The sequence below is a fragment of the Protopterus annectens genome, chromosome 17.part0 (genome assembly GCF_019279795.1).
Source record: "Protopterus annectens isolate FY-2018-M chromosome 17.part0, PAN1.0, whole genome shotgun sequence".
NCBI classification, from domain to species: domain Eukaryota; kingdom Metazoa; phylum Chordata; order Ceratodontiformes; family Protopteridae; genus Protopterus; species Protopterus annectens.
The window spans coordinates 150,859,877-150,876,316 of record NC_056751.1 but is presented as its reverse complement, the minus strand read 5'-3'; the positions used below and the strand labels follow the sequence as shown (position 1 = coordinate 150,876,316).

Below are 16,440 nucleotides of genomic sequence, written 5' to 3'. Positions count from 1 at the left end.
GATGTGATTATCAAAGGAGACACTACCGTCCACCTGTGTCCCAATGTCTCTTATCACACTCTGTACCGCCTATGTTGTAGTTCATAGGTACAGAATTTTTACCAAAGGGGATGACAATGCACTTTTTGGCATTGAGCTTGAGGCCATGGCTTTGACACCAGGCAACTGTCTCAGTGAGGCCCTTTTGTAGGATGTCCACATAGTTAGTTTTGATTATGGCTCCTAGTTTGCAGTCATCTGTGAGTTAGCCAAAGACCTTCTGTGTTAGCATGTACTTCAGAGAAGTAGATAAACAGGAGAGGACCCAAGACTGAACCCTGTGGTACTCCACTTGTCTGAAGTCGGATTTGGAGTCTGCTACTTTCAGTGTGGGTTCCGTCAGTGAGCCAGTTGGCAACCCATGTTGTGACATAGGGATTTATACATAGGAATTTATACCCGATCCCTAACTCCAGAGTGGGGGATGGTGTCGAAAGCCTAGGCAAGATCTAGATAGGGATAACCGTCACTGTGCACCATTCAGCAGGTACAAAGCCCGAGGTTAGGCTATAACTGAACATAGTACTTGGGTGGGGTGCCAGTTCTGTAGTTTGTGTAGAACCCAGCCTGGGATGTTGTCTGGTCCCATGGATGTTGTGTTCTTGGCTTTGGAGGGTGTGTTTTTACCTGTGCAGCCGTGGTTACATGTACTTTGCATTCTTCCGGTATAGAGATGGGCTCTTTAGGGGGTGAGAGGGGGGTAAAGTTAGCATTGAACCTGCCAGGATGTTGGCAATATCAGTTGGGTCTGTATTTAGTGCTATTGTGCTGCAACTCAGAGCAGATCCGAGTGTTGCCATTGAGATTAGCATAACTATAGAATGCTTTGTGGTCATCTTTAGAATCAGTGGCGATTTTTTCGTAACTAGCTTTAGAGGATTTTATCAAGGATCGCAGCTTCTTACTGAGGCTGACCAGGGAGCTACTCCAGTCATGGGATTTTACTCTTTTGCAACAGTTTCTTCTTTCTGTTGTACAGTTTGTTTATGGCAGGGGACCACCAAATTGGCTTCCTTTTTTTGGAGACTAGCTCGACCACCAAATTGGCTTCCTTTTTTTGGAAAATAGCACGATCCATGCACTCAAGTAAGTGCTTATAAAGTGCAATTGTGTAGGATTCAGTAGTAGTAACTGTATTGTCCATCTGCATGGGTGTCATGAAGTTCACCACTTCTGTAAGAAGCATGAAGTTGGCTTTGGAGAAATTGTTTTTACCATGGTTTCCTTAATGGGGGGGGGCAGGATATATAGGTCAATTATTTTATGGTCAGATCGGACCAACGAGGTCTAGATCTAGGATATTGTTGCCACTTGGTGGGGGTGTGGATAAGTTGATACAGGGCATTGGAGTTTATGAATGCCAGAAAGCGTTGAGCGAAGGAGTTGGTACACTAGTAGTTTTTCCCAGTTAATGGTGGGGTAGTTTACTATGAACACATCAAAATGAACAAAACATGCTGGAGGGATAGGTTCCCAACTCCGCAGCCCTCTTTAAAAAGGAACTTTGACAACTGGATGAAAGATAGGAAATTCATCCCGGGGATCACTTCAGTCACCCTGCTAGGCAGGGGTCCAGGGAGTAAATATTGTGGGAAGAAATATCCAGGGAATTGTTATGGCTAAGCTTGTATAGGCCCTAGGGCTGATTAAGTATAAATACAAGCAAACCATTTGAAAAAGTACTGAACGCTTCCATCTTTTAATCCAACACAAGACTTCAGAGTATAAATTTCTCAAAGTACACCCATTTAAACACATCCCACCAACAAATGACAACTTCCAAATTGTAATTGTAATTAAAGGATACTAAATGGATGTTATGCTTAAAATTAAACACATTTACTAACTAAAATAAAATAATAAAATAAATATTTACAAAGCATGCTCAACTCAAACAAGCTGCTCTAAGCTTCAAAACACCGTTTAATGAACCATTAAGACTAAAACCTTAACAGCCAACTAAGTTCCCATACTTCTAATAAAAACTGCCAACATCGCCACTTCCTACTTAAAAGATAATTAAAAATTTTAACAAAAAAGTAAACTTCCTAAAAAGAGGCACACTACAGGATGTCTAAATGATGCATTGGTGATTTTCTTTTGACATTATAGTAGTGTTCCCTAATCCGGTCTTTCAACTTTCCTAATAGTTTTCCCTACATAAAATGAAATTACAGGATTCAAAACTAGCTAACGCACCACACAAGTTGTATTACAGCATTTACCTGGACACGCCAATGTTCTACCATAGTCGTTCGCCGCAGTGCCATACTGCTGGAACTAGTTCAAGCAATGACTTAATTTCTACCTTTTGAAAAAACTATACCTGGGATTGCCCATGTTTTATTATCTCATCAGTAAAAACAAAATTTCACAGGGATTTGACAATTAATATATAAAACAAGTGTTAGCACGTACGGCAAAATAAATAAAAGGTTTAGCGCTATCACATCACCCCTCTTAGGATAAAAGGTTTAGCGCTATCACATCACCCCTCTTAGGATGTTCGCCTACCATCAATCCACCTCTACGGTCTACCACTTCATTCTGTATTTTATCCAAAAATGTTTAGGGTACCCCCTTCTTTACAAGCAATACAAAGAAGCTTTTACTCTCAGAAGTAAATTGGTCCAATCCTGAACAGATTTTTTTTTCTGGTGGCAAGGGTGACAACTTTGATAAGAATTAGAAAATGTTTTCGTCCTATAAATAGGTCATCTCCCAGCCTTCAAGTTCTTACCAACAGTAAGGTGCAAATCAATACATTCAGTAACACAAGTAAACCTTAAAAAAATTAATAGAATTCACCCACAACTTCAACACTTCCATTTTTCCCTTGCACTCTTCCAAAGGATTGAGATATCATCCAGAAAGAGGCAATACCCATGCATTTTGGCCAAAACAGAGGGGTAAACACCACTTTTTTCTCCCATCAGGCTAAGTGTTAGCAAATATAGGGGTACAAGAGGTGCCCATAGCTAGCCCAGAAATCAGTGAAAAAACAAAACATTAAGGACCAACTCCATAAAGGAGACAACTGGCAACATTATTAGATAATGATAAAAAATTAGTTCATGCACCAATTAAAGAGGAATCATTGAATATGAATCAATAATGTCCACTGTGAACAATTTAATGTTGTGTAATGCCTGCATGGAGACAATGCATTAACTCCAAAAGATGCCACTGCTTCTCATCTAAAACTTTGCATTTATAATATATAAATTTAGCCAGTGGCTTAGTTTTAGAAAATTATGCTGACAATAGGTCTAAAAGGGGAAGCATACAAATTTTTATGTATTTTGGGAATGCAAAACAAATAGCCGCAATTCTAGGTTTGGTCACATTAAGTATTCCCAATCAACATGCTTAATGTCCCACCAAAATCCAGCCTAGCATAAGCAACATTAATTTCATGCAACACCCTAATAAACAGAATTCATAACCCCCACTCTCTTATCTAGTTTCATAACTCTCAAGTCCTTGTTAATTATTTCAAGCAAAGCCTTTCTTCCTTTGACAGATCAAAGGAAATTTTGCATCTCTTTTCCACATTAAAAAGGTCTCTAAATGGACTTCACAAATTATTTCAAAAATAGAACCCAATGGGTGGGGGGGGTAAAAATACTTTTCGTACAGACGATCAGTAATACTACTAGCAGCTTTACCCAAGACTTCGTCTTTTCGGCTTTTCCCAGTTAGGGGTCGCCACAGCAGAACTCCGGTACGATAATGATTAGCAGTAGATGTTTTTTTTATGGTGCCAAGTTGCCAGTCCGACACCCAAACTTCAGCTAAGGCACGCCCATTCACACATCTTTCGGAGGCCACTACCATGGGGAGGACATGCAGACCCCACACAGAAGGCACTCCAGCAGCGAATCGAACATGAGAACCTCTTGCTGTGAAGTAAAAACTCATCGCTGTACCATCGCGGATTTTACCCAAGACTTCTAGTAAACAACCTTAATTGTTATTTTACATTTGTTGACCAGGATATTCCAACTGGATTAATGTCCATTTTCAGAGGCCCAGGGAGAAAATCTCCAAGGTAGACAGATACAGTAATAAAGCATATTACAGATATTTACAAAAACATGAATAGATAATATCACAAGTTTGAGTTGCCCCTTGAAAGTCAGGGGAAAAATTAAACTATTTTGATTAGTTGATTATACACATTCATGGTGAGAGTTAGCCAGGCTTGTTACAGTGGTAAAGCCAGTTTAGTGCTAGTTGTTTGAGTTTAGCTTTGAATTTGCATAGTGAGGAGAGCAAAGTAATGTCAGCTGGAAGTAGGTTCCAGGGTCTGCCTGCAGTGTTTGCGGGAGTCACCAGCTACATGGTTAATTGTCTGAATTAGCAGTCTGAAGATCAAAGCAGTCTTGGATTGTCGTAGGGGGTGATGATATATTTTAAGAGCTGGTGTATTATCTGGATTACAGAGGATTTTATTAGCATAAGGTTATATTGGATTAGACCAGGAAATTCTAGCCACCCAAGCTGTTTGATGCAGTGGTGTGTTCCAAAAGGCAGGCCAGTGGCAACCTGGCAATGTGACTAACAGGTTGACAGTATTAAAGTACAGGTCTTGTGTAGATTAGAGAGAAGGGGGATGCATATAGAAACGTTGAAAGCAGGTGAGAGCGAGCTATGGCAATCTTAACTGGAGCAGTTAGGAAGGCTTTTACTCTATACAGTGACCCAAGTTTTTTATTGATGTTTTGATAGTTTGTTTACATGGTCAAATTTTAGGAAATCGATAAGGACTCCTAATAATTTTGTAGAGGAGTCTGGGGCGATTATTGTGCCATCTTTTGCATTTATGGTGATGGTAAACGCAGCAGACCTTTGTGCTGGAGAGAACAATTTAGTTTTTGGGATTTGGCAACAAGACGTTTGGAGAGCCAGTTTTCTATAGTACTAAAAGGTGGACTGGGTGGCAGACCAAGTCTGAAGGAGAAGTGGCTGAGCAAATCTGGGCAGAATCAGCATATTGGATACAGGCGACATTCGGGAGGACTGTATACAGTTGTTAATAGAGAGAAAACCATAGCAGCCCTAACATGGAGCCTTGTGGCACTCCAAGGGTGTTTGGCAATAGGTTGGAGAGCTTGTTCTGCCAGAGAACAGCCTGCTGCCTCCCACTGAGGTAGGATTTAAACCATTGAATGGTATTAGAATTTAGACAGAAAGACTGCAGGGTGTGAATCAAAAGTTTGTGATCCACCATGTCAAATGCCTTGGAAAGATCGAAGAGGGCCGAGGACATGCGATTGTTATGATTATTATTTATGGTATTGGTAAACACTAGTAGGGCTGAATTTGTTCTGTGGTGTGGAAAAAAGCCGTGTTGGGTATCAGCCATAAGGAGATTCTGAATTAAGGGGTGCACGAGATGTTTTGTGCATCATCATCCCCCTTTTTCCCCCATTTACATGGGGTAGAGTATCGTATTAACTGTCGCCAACTCTCTCGATTCAGTGCCACTCTCCTGCCTTCAACACTCATGCCTGACTGTCACAGATCTTTTCACATAATCCATCCACCTCTTTGCTGGATGCCCTCACTTCCTCTTACCTTCTTCCTGTCTGTCCCAAATCTCCCTCACCAGATTGCCTTCTGCTTTTCTACACATGTGCCCATACCATCGTAATCTGTTCTCTTTGATCTTTTCTGCAATTGGAGCTACTTTGGCTTCTGCTCTTATGTCCTCATTTTTCGCCTGTCCCGCAGTGTGCATCCTACCTCCTTTCTCAGGCACATTTCCATCACCTCTAGCTTCAACTGTTCTGCCTTTACGGCCCAGGTTTCTGTACCATACAGTAGTACTGGTTGCAACACTGTCTTGTACACCTTACTTTTCAGCTTCTTTGGCATTCTTCTGTCAGACTACACCTGATACTCTATGCCAGTTGGCTGCAGCCCCTCTGATTCTAGCTTTGACCTCTTCAGACTACCCTTCTCCTCAACCACCCCTCCCAGATACTTGAAGCAGTTTACCTGTTCCACTAGCTTCCAATTTATCTCTATTCTCAGCTTATTCTGATTTCCCCAATGTGCTGCCATTACCACTGTCTTATCTGTGCTTAGTTTCATCCTGTGTGCCTTCAGATTTGCATTCCATTCTCCTATCCTTTGCTGAAGTTCTAGATCAGAGTCTGCCTGTACTGCCACAGTCTACATACAGCAGCTTTATTGCTCTGGCCCCTCCAACCTGTTTGCTGATGTAGTCCATTACCAGTATGAACAGCAGTGGGCTCAGCTGAACCCTGGTGTACACACACTCCCACTGGGAACCCCTTAGTGAGGCCAAACACTGTTCGTACTTGAGTCAGCGGGTCCTTGTACATAGCCTGTACTAATTCTACCAATGTTTCTGGGACCTTCAAACCACCACAGTATTGCCCAGATCAGCTTTCTTGAGACCTTGTCATATGCTTTTGGAAAGCATATGTTTTGTGTATACATTTTTCATAATCTTAGCTAGCTGAGAAAGAATGGCACAGTGTCCTACTTGTATTCAGTAATGAAATTAAAACCCTTAAAAAAAAAAATTGCATGACACTGTTGGCAAATTCTACATGGAACAAGTTTCTTGAAAGGTTCTTTAAAATTGTAAATAAGCTTGTTACAAACACACCTACATTAAATTACCGTTGATAAATCCCCCTGCCCCGAATTTTTTTTAATTTAGTCCATTGCAGGTTTCGAAGCAGGCCCAAAGACCATGGTTTTGTTGAATGTTGGCAGCCCTCTCTAACACTGGTACTGCGGCTGATTGTCATTACCAGAATCAAAATTCTTAGACTGTGCTGCCTCCAAGACACAGACCTATTATTCAATTCCTGAAGAGTTAGATACGCTTTACCCCATCCATAATAGTTTCTCTCTCTTTTTCCTCATTTTTAGCTACTTTAAGATAAACTTTATGAAAAATGCCAATGTACTGAGATTTAATACTGTTAATACCCAAGGTCTAGGGGGTCATCCGTGGGTTCAAAAGGCACTTGGCTTATCAATATCGATAAAAGTCTCTAGGAAGGTGGCGTGCCTTGATGGTTCCAGAGACTGAGGTTCGAGGTTAGTCCTACACTCTGGAAGCAGGTAACTGTTCATCCCTGCTGGAGATGCAGCACTGTGAAAACTAACACCCTTTGCCCAGCAAAAAGCAGCATCTTGTGTAAGATACACTGCAAATACCCTAGATGCTGTATCCATATGTTTATAACATCCTTGCCTCACAGCACATCTTCCACTACTACTGGGAATTGACTGATGCCAGGCACACATTACACAAACTAACAAATATATCTATAGATATATATATCTATATCTATATATATATATCTATATATATATATATATATCATATACATACATATATATATTATATACACACACACACACACAATTTGCGTATATAAATTATATAAACACGTGCACAAAAGAAAAAAATATATATAAATTTAAATATATGTGAAGATCTCTTCCACCAACCATATTCAAGCTGAACCAATGGAGGGGAAATCACCTATGCCGCTGGACTAAAGCACCCTGCAAATGCTTGACCAACCATGTTGTCATGTACATTCAACCTTTAAAATACCCTTGGGGAAAAAAAGCCTAGTGTACCAAAAAACTGCTGGATACATGCTAGGTTAAACTTGTAAGGACCCTTGTGGTCATTAGTTTAGTATACATCTATGACCATACAGGACAAAAAGTGGGATGTAATCCTGTGATAAACGTTATGGCAAGTTCACACACAACTTTACTACCTTCTTCTGACCAGTGTTCGTGCGAACAGATGGGAAGATTCTATAAGCTGCCTGAACAGGAAAGGGAGGTGGGGTGAAGCAGAGCTGGTGAGCTAGGATTCCTTGAAATATGGATCTAGCAAAACCAGCTCTAGTCCTAGAAAAATACCAAACCTTATAATGGAGAGAGAGAGAAAAAAAAAAAAAAGTGTACAAAACAGAACATGATTTTAGAATCCTTTCAAAAGTCTCCTAGAGAGACTTTGGAGGCACTTTCCCATGAAAGGTGTAAGCAGAAGGGAACCGGAATGTCAGTCTTGAAATTGCATAGATACTGGAAGCACCAATTCCAGGCCTTTAAATACGGTCAGATTTGCTAACAGAAGGCTGTGCAGTTACGAAACTGATTACTACTACGGAGGAGGAGGAAGCAGGCTCAAATGCCAGTCTTAAAAAAAGTCTGCATTTGTGTGTATGAAACAAGTCTACTTTGCGGTTTTGAATTTCTGGTTTAACTTCAGATTCTCAGCTACTGAAATAAACCGGGACAATACATGAAATCTCAAGTAGGAGATGTATAATTCTAGAGTAAATGTGCACATAACAGGATACCATTAAGTTTAAATCAATGCAGCAAATAAGCTGCATCTCACTTTCCCCATCTACAAACTAAATTAAAATATAAACAATACTCCTACGACAATGCTGAATAATTAGTGGACAACATTTTGCCAAGCTCACATTTACAAAGACATTACCCCAAATTCACAGCAACACATCCTCCCCCAATACACTGTGTAATAGTAAGGGCATACAAAGTAAAAAAAAAAGCACATATTTGTTGTGAACAGAATCCAAGACACCTGCATTAGAGTGGCTGTGGAACTAAATTAACTTGAAGGGGGAAAACAGATTACTTCACTGCTTTTTTTAAAAATGCAAACCGAAGCTTTAGTTCCTTTAACACCCATACTATCACAATGAGAAAATTCCCACAGATAACACTTCGGACTGAAAAGCTCATATCAAACAAGCACAGTATTGTATTTTGACTTGGGCATGCACACACACTTAATGAACACGCACTTAATGATCATTTAACACCAATGATCAAACACCCCCCCCCCCACTGCCTTTTTGGCAAGACATGTGTGAAAGCAAAGATAAGGCTCGGCTACACACACAATATGAACACAACTGGAGCCCTCATCTACAGAGTTTGCTTCTAATGATCACAGGAGGAGCACAGAGACTGTGTTGCTCTGAATACTTGATCAAGGGCTTACAATCATATTAAAGACATGAATTAGCCATGGTATATTGATGTGTCCATTTACTCAGATTACCCTCTTTATCCTAATTTGTGGAGTCAGAGACCTGGTTCAAGGCTGTGGACAGCACCCCAGCCATACCAGCTTACACCTCCTTCCACATATTCAGACCTCAAACTGAAGGTGTGAAAACCAATGAATATTGAAATACCACCCCCTTTAAAAATAAATACACCTCATGTTGCAGTATGACCCCCCTGGAGACACTTCAGGTGCAATTACCTGTTAGGACACCTATTCAAACCACCAGCTACAGAATGCCCTCCATGAAGCAGGACACCTATTCTTACTTGGATCTACTGGAGTCTATCAAGATACATCCAAACACATGGTTTTGGACAACTAACTACCCATCCATTGACTAGGTAAAATACTCCCATTCAAACTCACTTGCCCAAAGGTCCCTTTGTTAACTCCAATGCCCTGGACCAGCTGGTTTACACCCCAACAAGGGGTGCCAACATCCTAGATCTGGTACTCACCAATATGGGGGACCACTGTAGCATCCCCACCGTTAGGTCCTCCCCGGTGAGATGACCACAAATCAGCGTCAAAGTAATATTGCACCCACCCCACCCCCCTACAACTAAACCAAGTCTCCAAAGCACATTCTAACCTTTTACAGGATAGTGTAAGCAGCTTTACTGCACCTCCTCCCTCAGATGCAACTGGCAACTATGCAGAGATCTACACCAATCCTGTACAGAAACACTTAAACTGCACTGACTTGGTCATACCTGATGGGACCAAAACAAGCGCCTCAAAGAAGAGCAAACCTGCCTGATGAACTGCCATTAACAGGTTTTACAACAAGAGAAAGAAATTGCTGTCTAAACAGTTAAGGAATGAGTCCTCCTAATCTGGAAACACCCTCTCATCAGCTTAAACAAAGGAGAGCCACAAAGCATTCTATAGTTACACCCATAACCTAAAAGGAAAGGCCCAGATTTGTGCGGAACTGGCAGTTAATGATATCCCATACACTGAGCCTGTGAACATAGCTAACATGCTGACTCTGGGAAAACCTCACTCCCCTACCCCCACCACACAAATCTCACGACACCTCTACACATGCCCCCTACCTCAAATTTCTAAAACAGCAGGCTGTAAATGCCATCCAAGTCCAAAAACACAGCATCTAGGAGACCCGATAACATTCCAGGTTACTTCCTACATGGGCTCCAACATGAATTAGCAACAAGCATCACTTGGGTACCACCTGAATGGGGGGGGGGGAGATTATCAGCCTCCTTGTACTCTTCCCTCACACCAATAATTCAGTACAACGCCCTTTTTGGTATGTACCTTTCTAAACACTTGGAGCAACTGGAAAGAGCACAGAGGTTCCTCACATGGAAAATTCAAGGTCTTCACCATCTGTCCTATGGGGATAGTCTGAAATCACTCAGTGTCATACAAACTACTCATAGGCGCTCCCTGCCTTGCATATAAAAGGCAATCTATGACACTGCATTATTGGAAATACTTGATATCCAAAGTCAAATGATACATGGGTCATTCACTCTACAGACCTTATCCTGGTAGGTCACATTAATAAAACCTACCGGAGGAGAACAGATTTGTCTCCTAGAGGTTACCACACCTTTGGAAAAGACTCCTACTTCATATCAAGAGAACTTCATTACTCCAATCTGGACGATTGGATGGGTGACTAAATTCACCCCAGGGGTTCCACCTGTGACCCTCTTGGACAGGGGCAATAGGTGCTGATCATGGAAATAACTTGGCTAGGCTTGAGGGTGATCCTATTACTGAGTGCATACCAGGGCCCTAATTAGGGTGAACCAAGATTAATCTTCACAACTCAAAATTTGAGAGCCTAGACTTAGCCAAAGTATTACATTCCCAAACATTGCCAAATACTCGTGTAAGCAAGATCTTTGCCAATGTAAATTACACACTGGCACACTGTACCCCATAGTAATCTAGTTTCTAGCGTTATGTAAATGTATGTACAAAGGACCAGGTTGTGCCCCCCCCTTTTTTTAAGGCACAAAAAAGGCCAAAGCTCTGGAAGAACGGACCCTAATCCAGCCTAGAAATTTTACGATATTGTGAGCACAGCAGAAAAAGCACGAGACAACCAAATTTGTTCGTATGCTGGTCATCAGATACATGGAGATTTAAAAGGCTGATTTAAATCAAAATATGACGACACTACTCAAAAAATTAACTCCCTACCCTGCCCTTTAAAAATGACATATGGTTGACTCTCCATGAAAGCATACAAGTACGTCAGAACAGTAAAATATCCTACCATAACAGTCTAAGTAGCACCAAACTAATGTGAAGTCTGGCTAAGGGAGTGCCAAAAAAAATCTGAAGCTTCCTTACAGAAGCTCAAGATTGGTTGGAGAAATCCCCATGCTCCTCTTGAATTATTGTACTTGGTTCAAAGTGAAAAAAGTGCTTCCCAACAGTTTAGAAAACACTACTGGGTGAGAAGGGATGAGAAAGATTTCTGCAATCTCCGTTGAAACCAGACTGGGCATGAGTTTCATGACATACGTCCATAAATCCTGACAACTGAGGGAAACACAATTGTCCAAATAAGGAAAGCCCGAACCCTGCTCCAAGCAATCACTGGAGCTAGGCTCAATGTAAACAGCAGTGATGCAGTGAACAGAACCGAAACACTTACTGCTTCCTTGCAAGCTAGAATGTAAACACACATTTTAGGTTCAATCCCTCAATAAACCATTTCTCCCATATTTATATGTGAGGTTAGGGTGTCACTTTAAACAGTAATAATTTAGAACAAAGGTTCACACCATTGGGTGGCTAGCCCTGCCATGGCTGTTCTCATCCCTTCCCACCCATGGCTGTTCTGTGCCACACACTCACCCAAGGCCAATTTGGAGTGTCCCATCCACCTACATGGTTTTTGAATGTGGGAGGAAACAAGGAGCACCCAGAGTAAACTCACAGGAACAGAGGGAGGACATGCAAGACCCTCTTGCCATGAAGCAACACAACTTGCTCCACCACTATAAATGTTACATGTGAATGTCTACCATGGTAATAGGAGAGAGTAGATAGTGCAGTTGTGTAGTAAGCTAATTTACCAAAAAATTTCAAATAATCACTTCTGCAGTATCCTTGGCAGGATATAACACAACTAGGCTACTACAGCAGAGATAACTATAAAGAACATTGTTGACTCTGGGAGGCTCCACTTGTTTAAACTGAGCCTCCGAATTACATCTACTTATAAATTAAGCTTGAACTTTGCAAACAGTACTACTGCTACCTGAACTATCAACATCAACGATAAAAGACTAATTTATGAAAATCAGAATTGAGCAGTTAACTTCATAAGGAAGGTTAACTACTTCATGTTCTCAAAAGCTGCCAGTGGTGGTGTGTGTGTGTGTGTGTGTGTGTGGGGGGGGGGGGGGGGATAAAAAAAAGACAAACCATTCCAGTCGTTAATCCACTAAACTGCAAACCTTCATATTCTACTCCCACAGAAACTGCCATGGGTGCTACACCAGAGGAACAGACAATGAGTGGCTTGAGGAACCCAATCTAACCACAGCAGAGTCACTACACCTATTAGTGACATGACACTGAAAGAAAGCAAGCCAGACCCAAAACTTCCAACATACTTCTCATAGACAGAAAAGAATCAATGAGACATATGTTCAATGGTCCAGACACAAAACGTTTACCAGCAATGCAAACATTGCCTGTTCAAGTCAATAACACAAAATGACAAGTTGAGAACTTTAATGGATTGCACTTAAGACACGCCATCGTAATCATGTGCTGTCAAAATGCATCAAAAACCAAGCCCCAGACAGTCAAAGCATGTAAGAGGTACCCCTTGAGCTTGGACAGCTGATCAAACCAACTTAGGCTACTGCAGTGACTTCAAAACAGAACTTTCCTGGTTTTACACAACCTAAAATGAGCGCAAAGCACTCTAGCCACAAGCGTTTTAACTTCAGTCTGTACATGAAACTACTCAACCCCACCATTTCTACAAACGTCAACTAGTCACCTTCAAAGTTTTCGTTTCTTTCTTTAACTCATGCAACACACCCATTCACCCCAGACACGAACCTTGTATCAGCATGCAGACAAATATATGCGCGCGCGCACACACACACACACACAACCTTGAAAAACAAACTAGTTATTACGGGTAGATTGCGTCTTTCAACAGCCCAGGTCACGTGGATTAAAAAAAAGGTAATCCAATGTAAGCAGCTAATATTCCAGCCACTGCATAAACAAGGCAAAGAAACACCCGCAAGGGTTAATGTCAGATGCAGTAAAACAAGACATTGAGACTACTACTGACTGCTGCACAACATCCACACTCAAGAATAGCATCCATCCAGTGAAATACTGCTTACTGCAGTTATTTGACAGGATGTGTCTCAAAGATCCATCTGCATATAAACTATTTCTGTACACACTCCCCCCAAAAAACAAACTAAGGATACATGCTACTCCCGAAACTGTCTTTTCCAGGTGTCTGTCTGCTACGTTATATAACCCGGTTAAGTATAGACACAACATGCCTACATATTTCCACTTGTTAACCAGGACTGAATGAATTATTGTGTTACTGCCAGTGAAGAAATGCGCAACTTAGTTACATTGGCAACATAAAAACTAAAAATATATATTCTAAAATCCTACCACAACCCCCGGCATGCACATGACTGCGAAGACTTTGTCAGAGGACTTATAAAAAATAAAGAACCTTATAAAGGAAATTTTTACCCCATTATTCAGCATAAAATGCAGAACGAGTACATTACTCGGCAATTCAAAATTACATGGGTTAAAATGGAAAACGTGGTTTGCGGACATTCTGCTGCTCTCTGTAACAACGGAAAAGCCTGTGCTCTTTTCAAAGCTACAAACGTAGTCTAACCTTACAACCTAGAGAACATGCCAACGGTCTAAACATACCCTTTAAAAAAGCTTTGCTTACGACCTCACCATGTGCTCAACGAACTGTCGAACTCACACTCCCATCCCCCACAGGTTACGTCCCTTGAATTAAACCAGAGTTGATCGCACGTCGGCTACTACAGCAACAAGCGCACATAATGCAATAAAACTAATGATGCCATCATTACGCTTGCCACCTTAAATAACCAAATGACATGGATAAAATATATACGTAAACTCGCAGTACAGACGCAACTTGGGTCCCCTACCCTATCACCACCATGACTTCTGAACTACTCAAGTCTAGGCCCCAAACGACGAACTAAATACCAATAACCCAAAACTTAGTAAGGCCTTTTCGAGTAGAAGCCTACTACACTGCATCGCTGTACCTCAGTATCAAACTCCATGTTCAAACTTCCTTACCGAGCTGTTGGGGTGGTACGCTGTTCTCCACAGCGGCTGGTCCGGCCCAGTTACTGTCACTCACAGGCAACCTCCGATCCCGCTGGGATTCTTTCTTGCCAGTCTTGCTCGCTGCCGCTGCTCCACCTTTTTTCCCTGCAGCGGCTTCTTCTTTCTTTTTCTTCTTTCGCTTCTCTTCCTCGGCTTCTCGCAAAATATCGAACGGATCTGATTCATCATCCAGTAATTGCATGAATCGGTTGGTTACAGCGCAGCCAAAGCCATCCTGCATGGTGGCAGACATCGAGTTTCTCATCATCATCATCATCCTTGCAGTTCGAACTGCCTTAGCTTACTTTTCTGCGTGACACCACTTTTGTTAATGTGGACTACAGACTAAAAACCTGTAGGCTGAACGTCCATCTACATGCTCGCGCCACTGCTGTTGCGGACACCACATGACGTACTCATAATACTTTGCTCCGAAAAATTTCTCCGCCCAAACTGTCGAAGAAACGTAAAGGTGACCCCGGAAGGTTGCAATTTACTCCGCCCTGACCGGTTTGCGAAGAGACGCCGCTGTCGTTAATATTCATGAGTTAATGCTCTCCTTACCCAGTAAAATGGTTTTTAGCTTCGAAGACTTCCGGTATACTATTTATTGGGTTACATCAGGGGCTGTCATACCACGTGCGATACATTATGCTGGGAGTAGAAGTTTCTGTTTAATGAGAAGTTAGTAAATGTGCTGAACGTATTGAACAGAAACAATGTCATAGTTGATTGTCTCGAAAGTATATTATTAGTATTACGTGTGTGTAGCACTTAATTGCTGTATGTTCAGATATAGCAGTTGGAAGGAGGGGGAGGGACAGAGGCTTCTGTTTTACTGTCATGTAATGGAGGTGGAGTTTAAAGCAGGAGCATTCTCATACAAAGAGCAATATAGGCAGTAGTGTTTCAAGGGGATGCTGTCTTTGTTGGCATTTATTGCCGACACGACAAACCTGCTTGAACTTCATCAAACTTTAATTTCCTTACGTTGGTATCCAAGGAAGAGAAAATCCACCCACTTTTTTTTAAGCTTACCTTCTCACATAAGCTCATAGGATCATAGAAAGTTACTAGGCTATTGTTCCTGAGGCCCTTACAAGCCTAGCCAAGAATTTAGCCCATGTTCCGACAACTCAGCACCCAATGCTCCATGTCTAGCAAGGACACAGGTGGAATCCCAGGGGTGTATTTTCTGTTCCTCATCTAGTTATCCAGGTTGCCCTTAAAAAGCGTTAATGAGGTACTCTGACGTGGAGCAGGAGTCTCTGGGACACACATCTATCTCACCAACAAGTCCTATTGATGTCACAGGCCAGGTTGAGGTCACATGGGCGGGTTACTCGAGTGGAGCTTGACTTGTGGCTATGCAGTAGTCCCATCAAGCTTGGTCTGAGATTGCTTTGTATGCCAGAGAGAGGTCACCTCTCAGGAGTCTGTAGGAGACTGAATAGAGGGACAGGGCCTTCAGCCTACCTGTGTAGGGTAGATGTTTGAGGCCCTGGATTCTCCTGGTGAGGAACCTCTGTGGTCTGTCCAGCTGCTGCATGTGATTTGTGAGGTACATGCCAAAAGGGGCATTGTACTCGATAATGGATCTTATAAGGGAAGAATTCAGGGATGTTATGACCACCTTGTCCCTGGATGAGATACCCTTACTAATGAGGTGCGCCATGTAGAAATTTTTCTGTACAACAGAGGCAATATGGTGGTCAAAAGTCAGTCTGCTATCAACCTGGGTGGCCAAGTCCCTCACGACTGATTGTATGCTTAGGACCTTGTTATTAATGTGAAAATTTGTGGGGACATCACTCTCCCCAAAGGGGATGATGCATTTTTGGCATTCAGTTTGAGGCCATGTTTCTGGTACCAGTCATATGTTTGGGTGAGACCCTCTTGGAGGATGTCTACATCACTAGGGGAAC

General features: G+C 41.8%; 1 protein-coding gene across 2 annotated transcripts in view; it reads right to left on the bottom strand.

The window, feature by feature from the left end:
• The window catches only part of HABP4 (hyaluronan binding protein 4), a 563,622-nt gene extending 548,614 nt beyond the window's left edge, over positions 1-15,008 (bottom strand). Inside the window, exon 1 of one of the 2 annotated variants that reach the window (XM_044059342.1) lies at positions 14,486-15,008. In XM_044059342.1, coding sequence (XP_043915277.1) covers positions 14,486-14,792 — 307 coding nt within the window. In that variant the 5' untranslated portion in view covers positions 14,793-15,008. The remainder of the gene's footprint in view (positions 1-14,485) is intronic. The other variant, XM_044059340.1, reaches the window with a different exon arrangement.
• Positions 15,009-16,440: the final 1,432 nt, after the last annotated feature.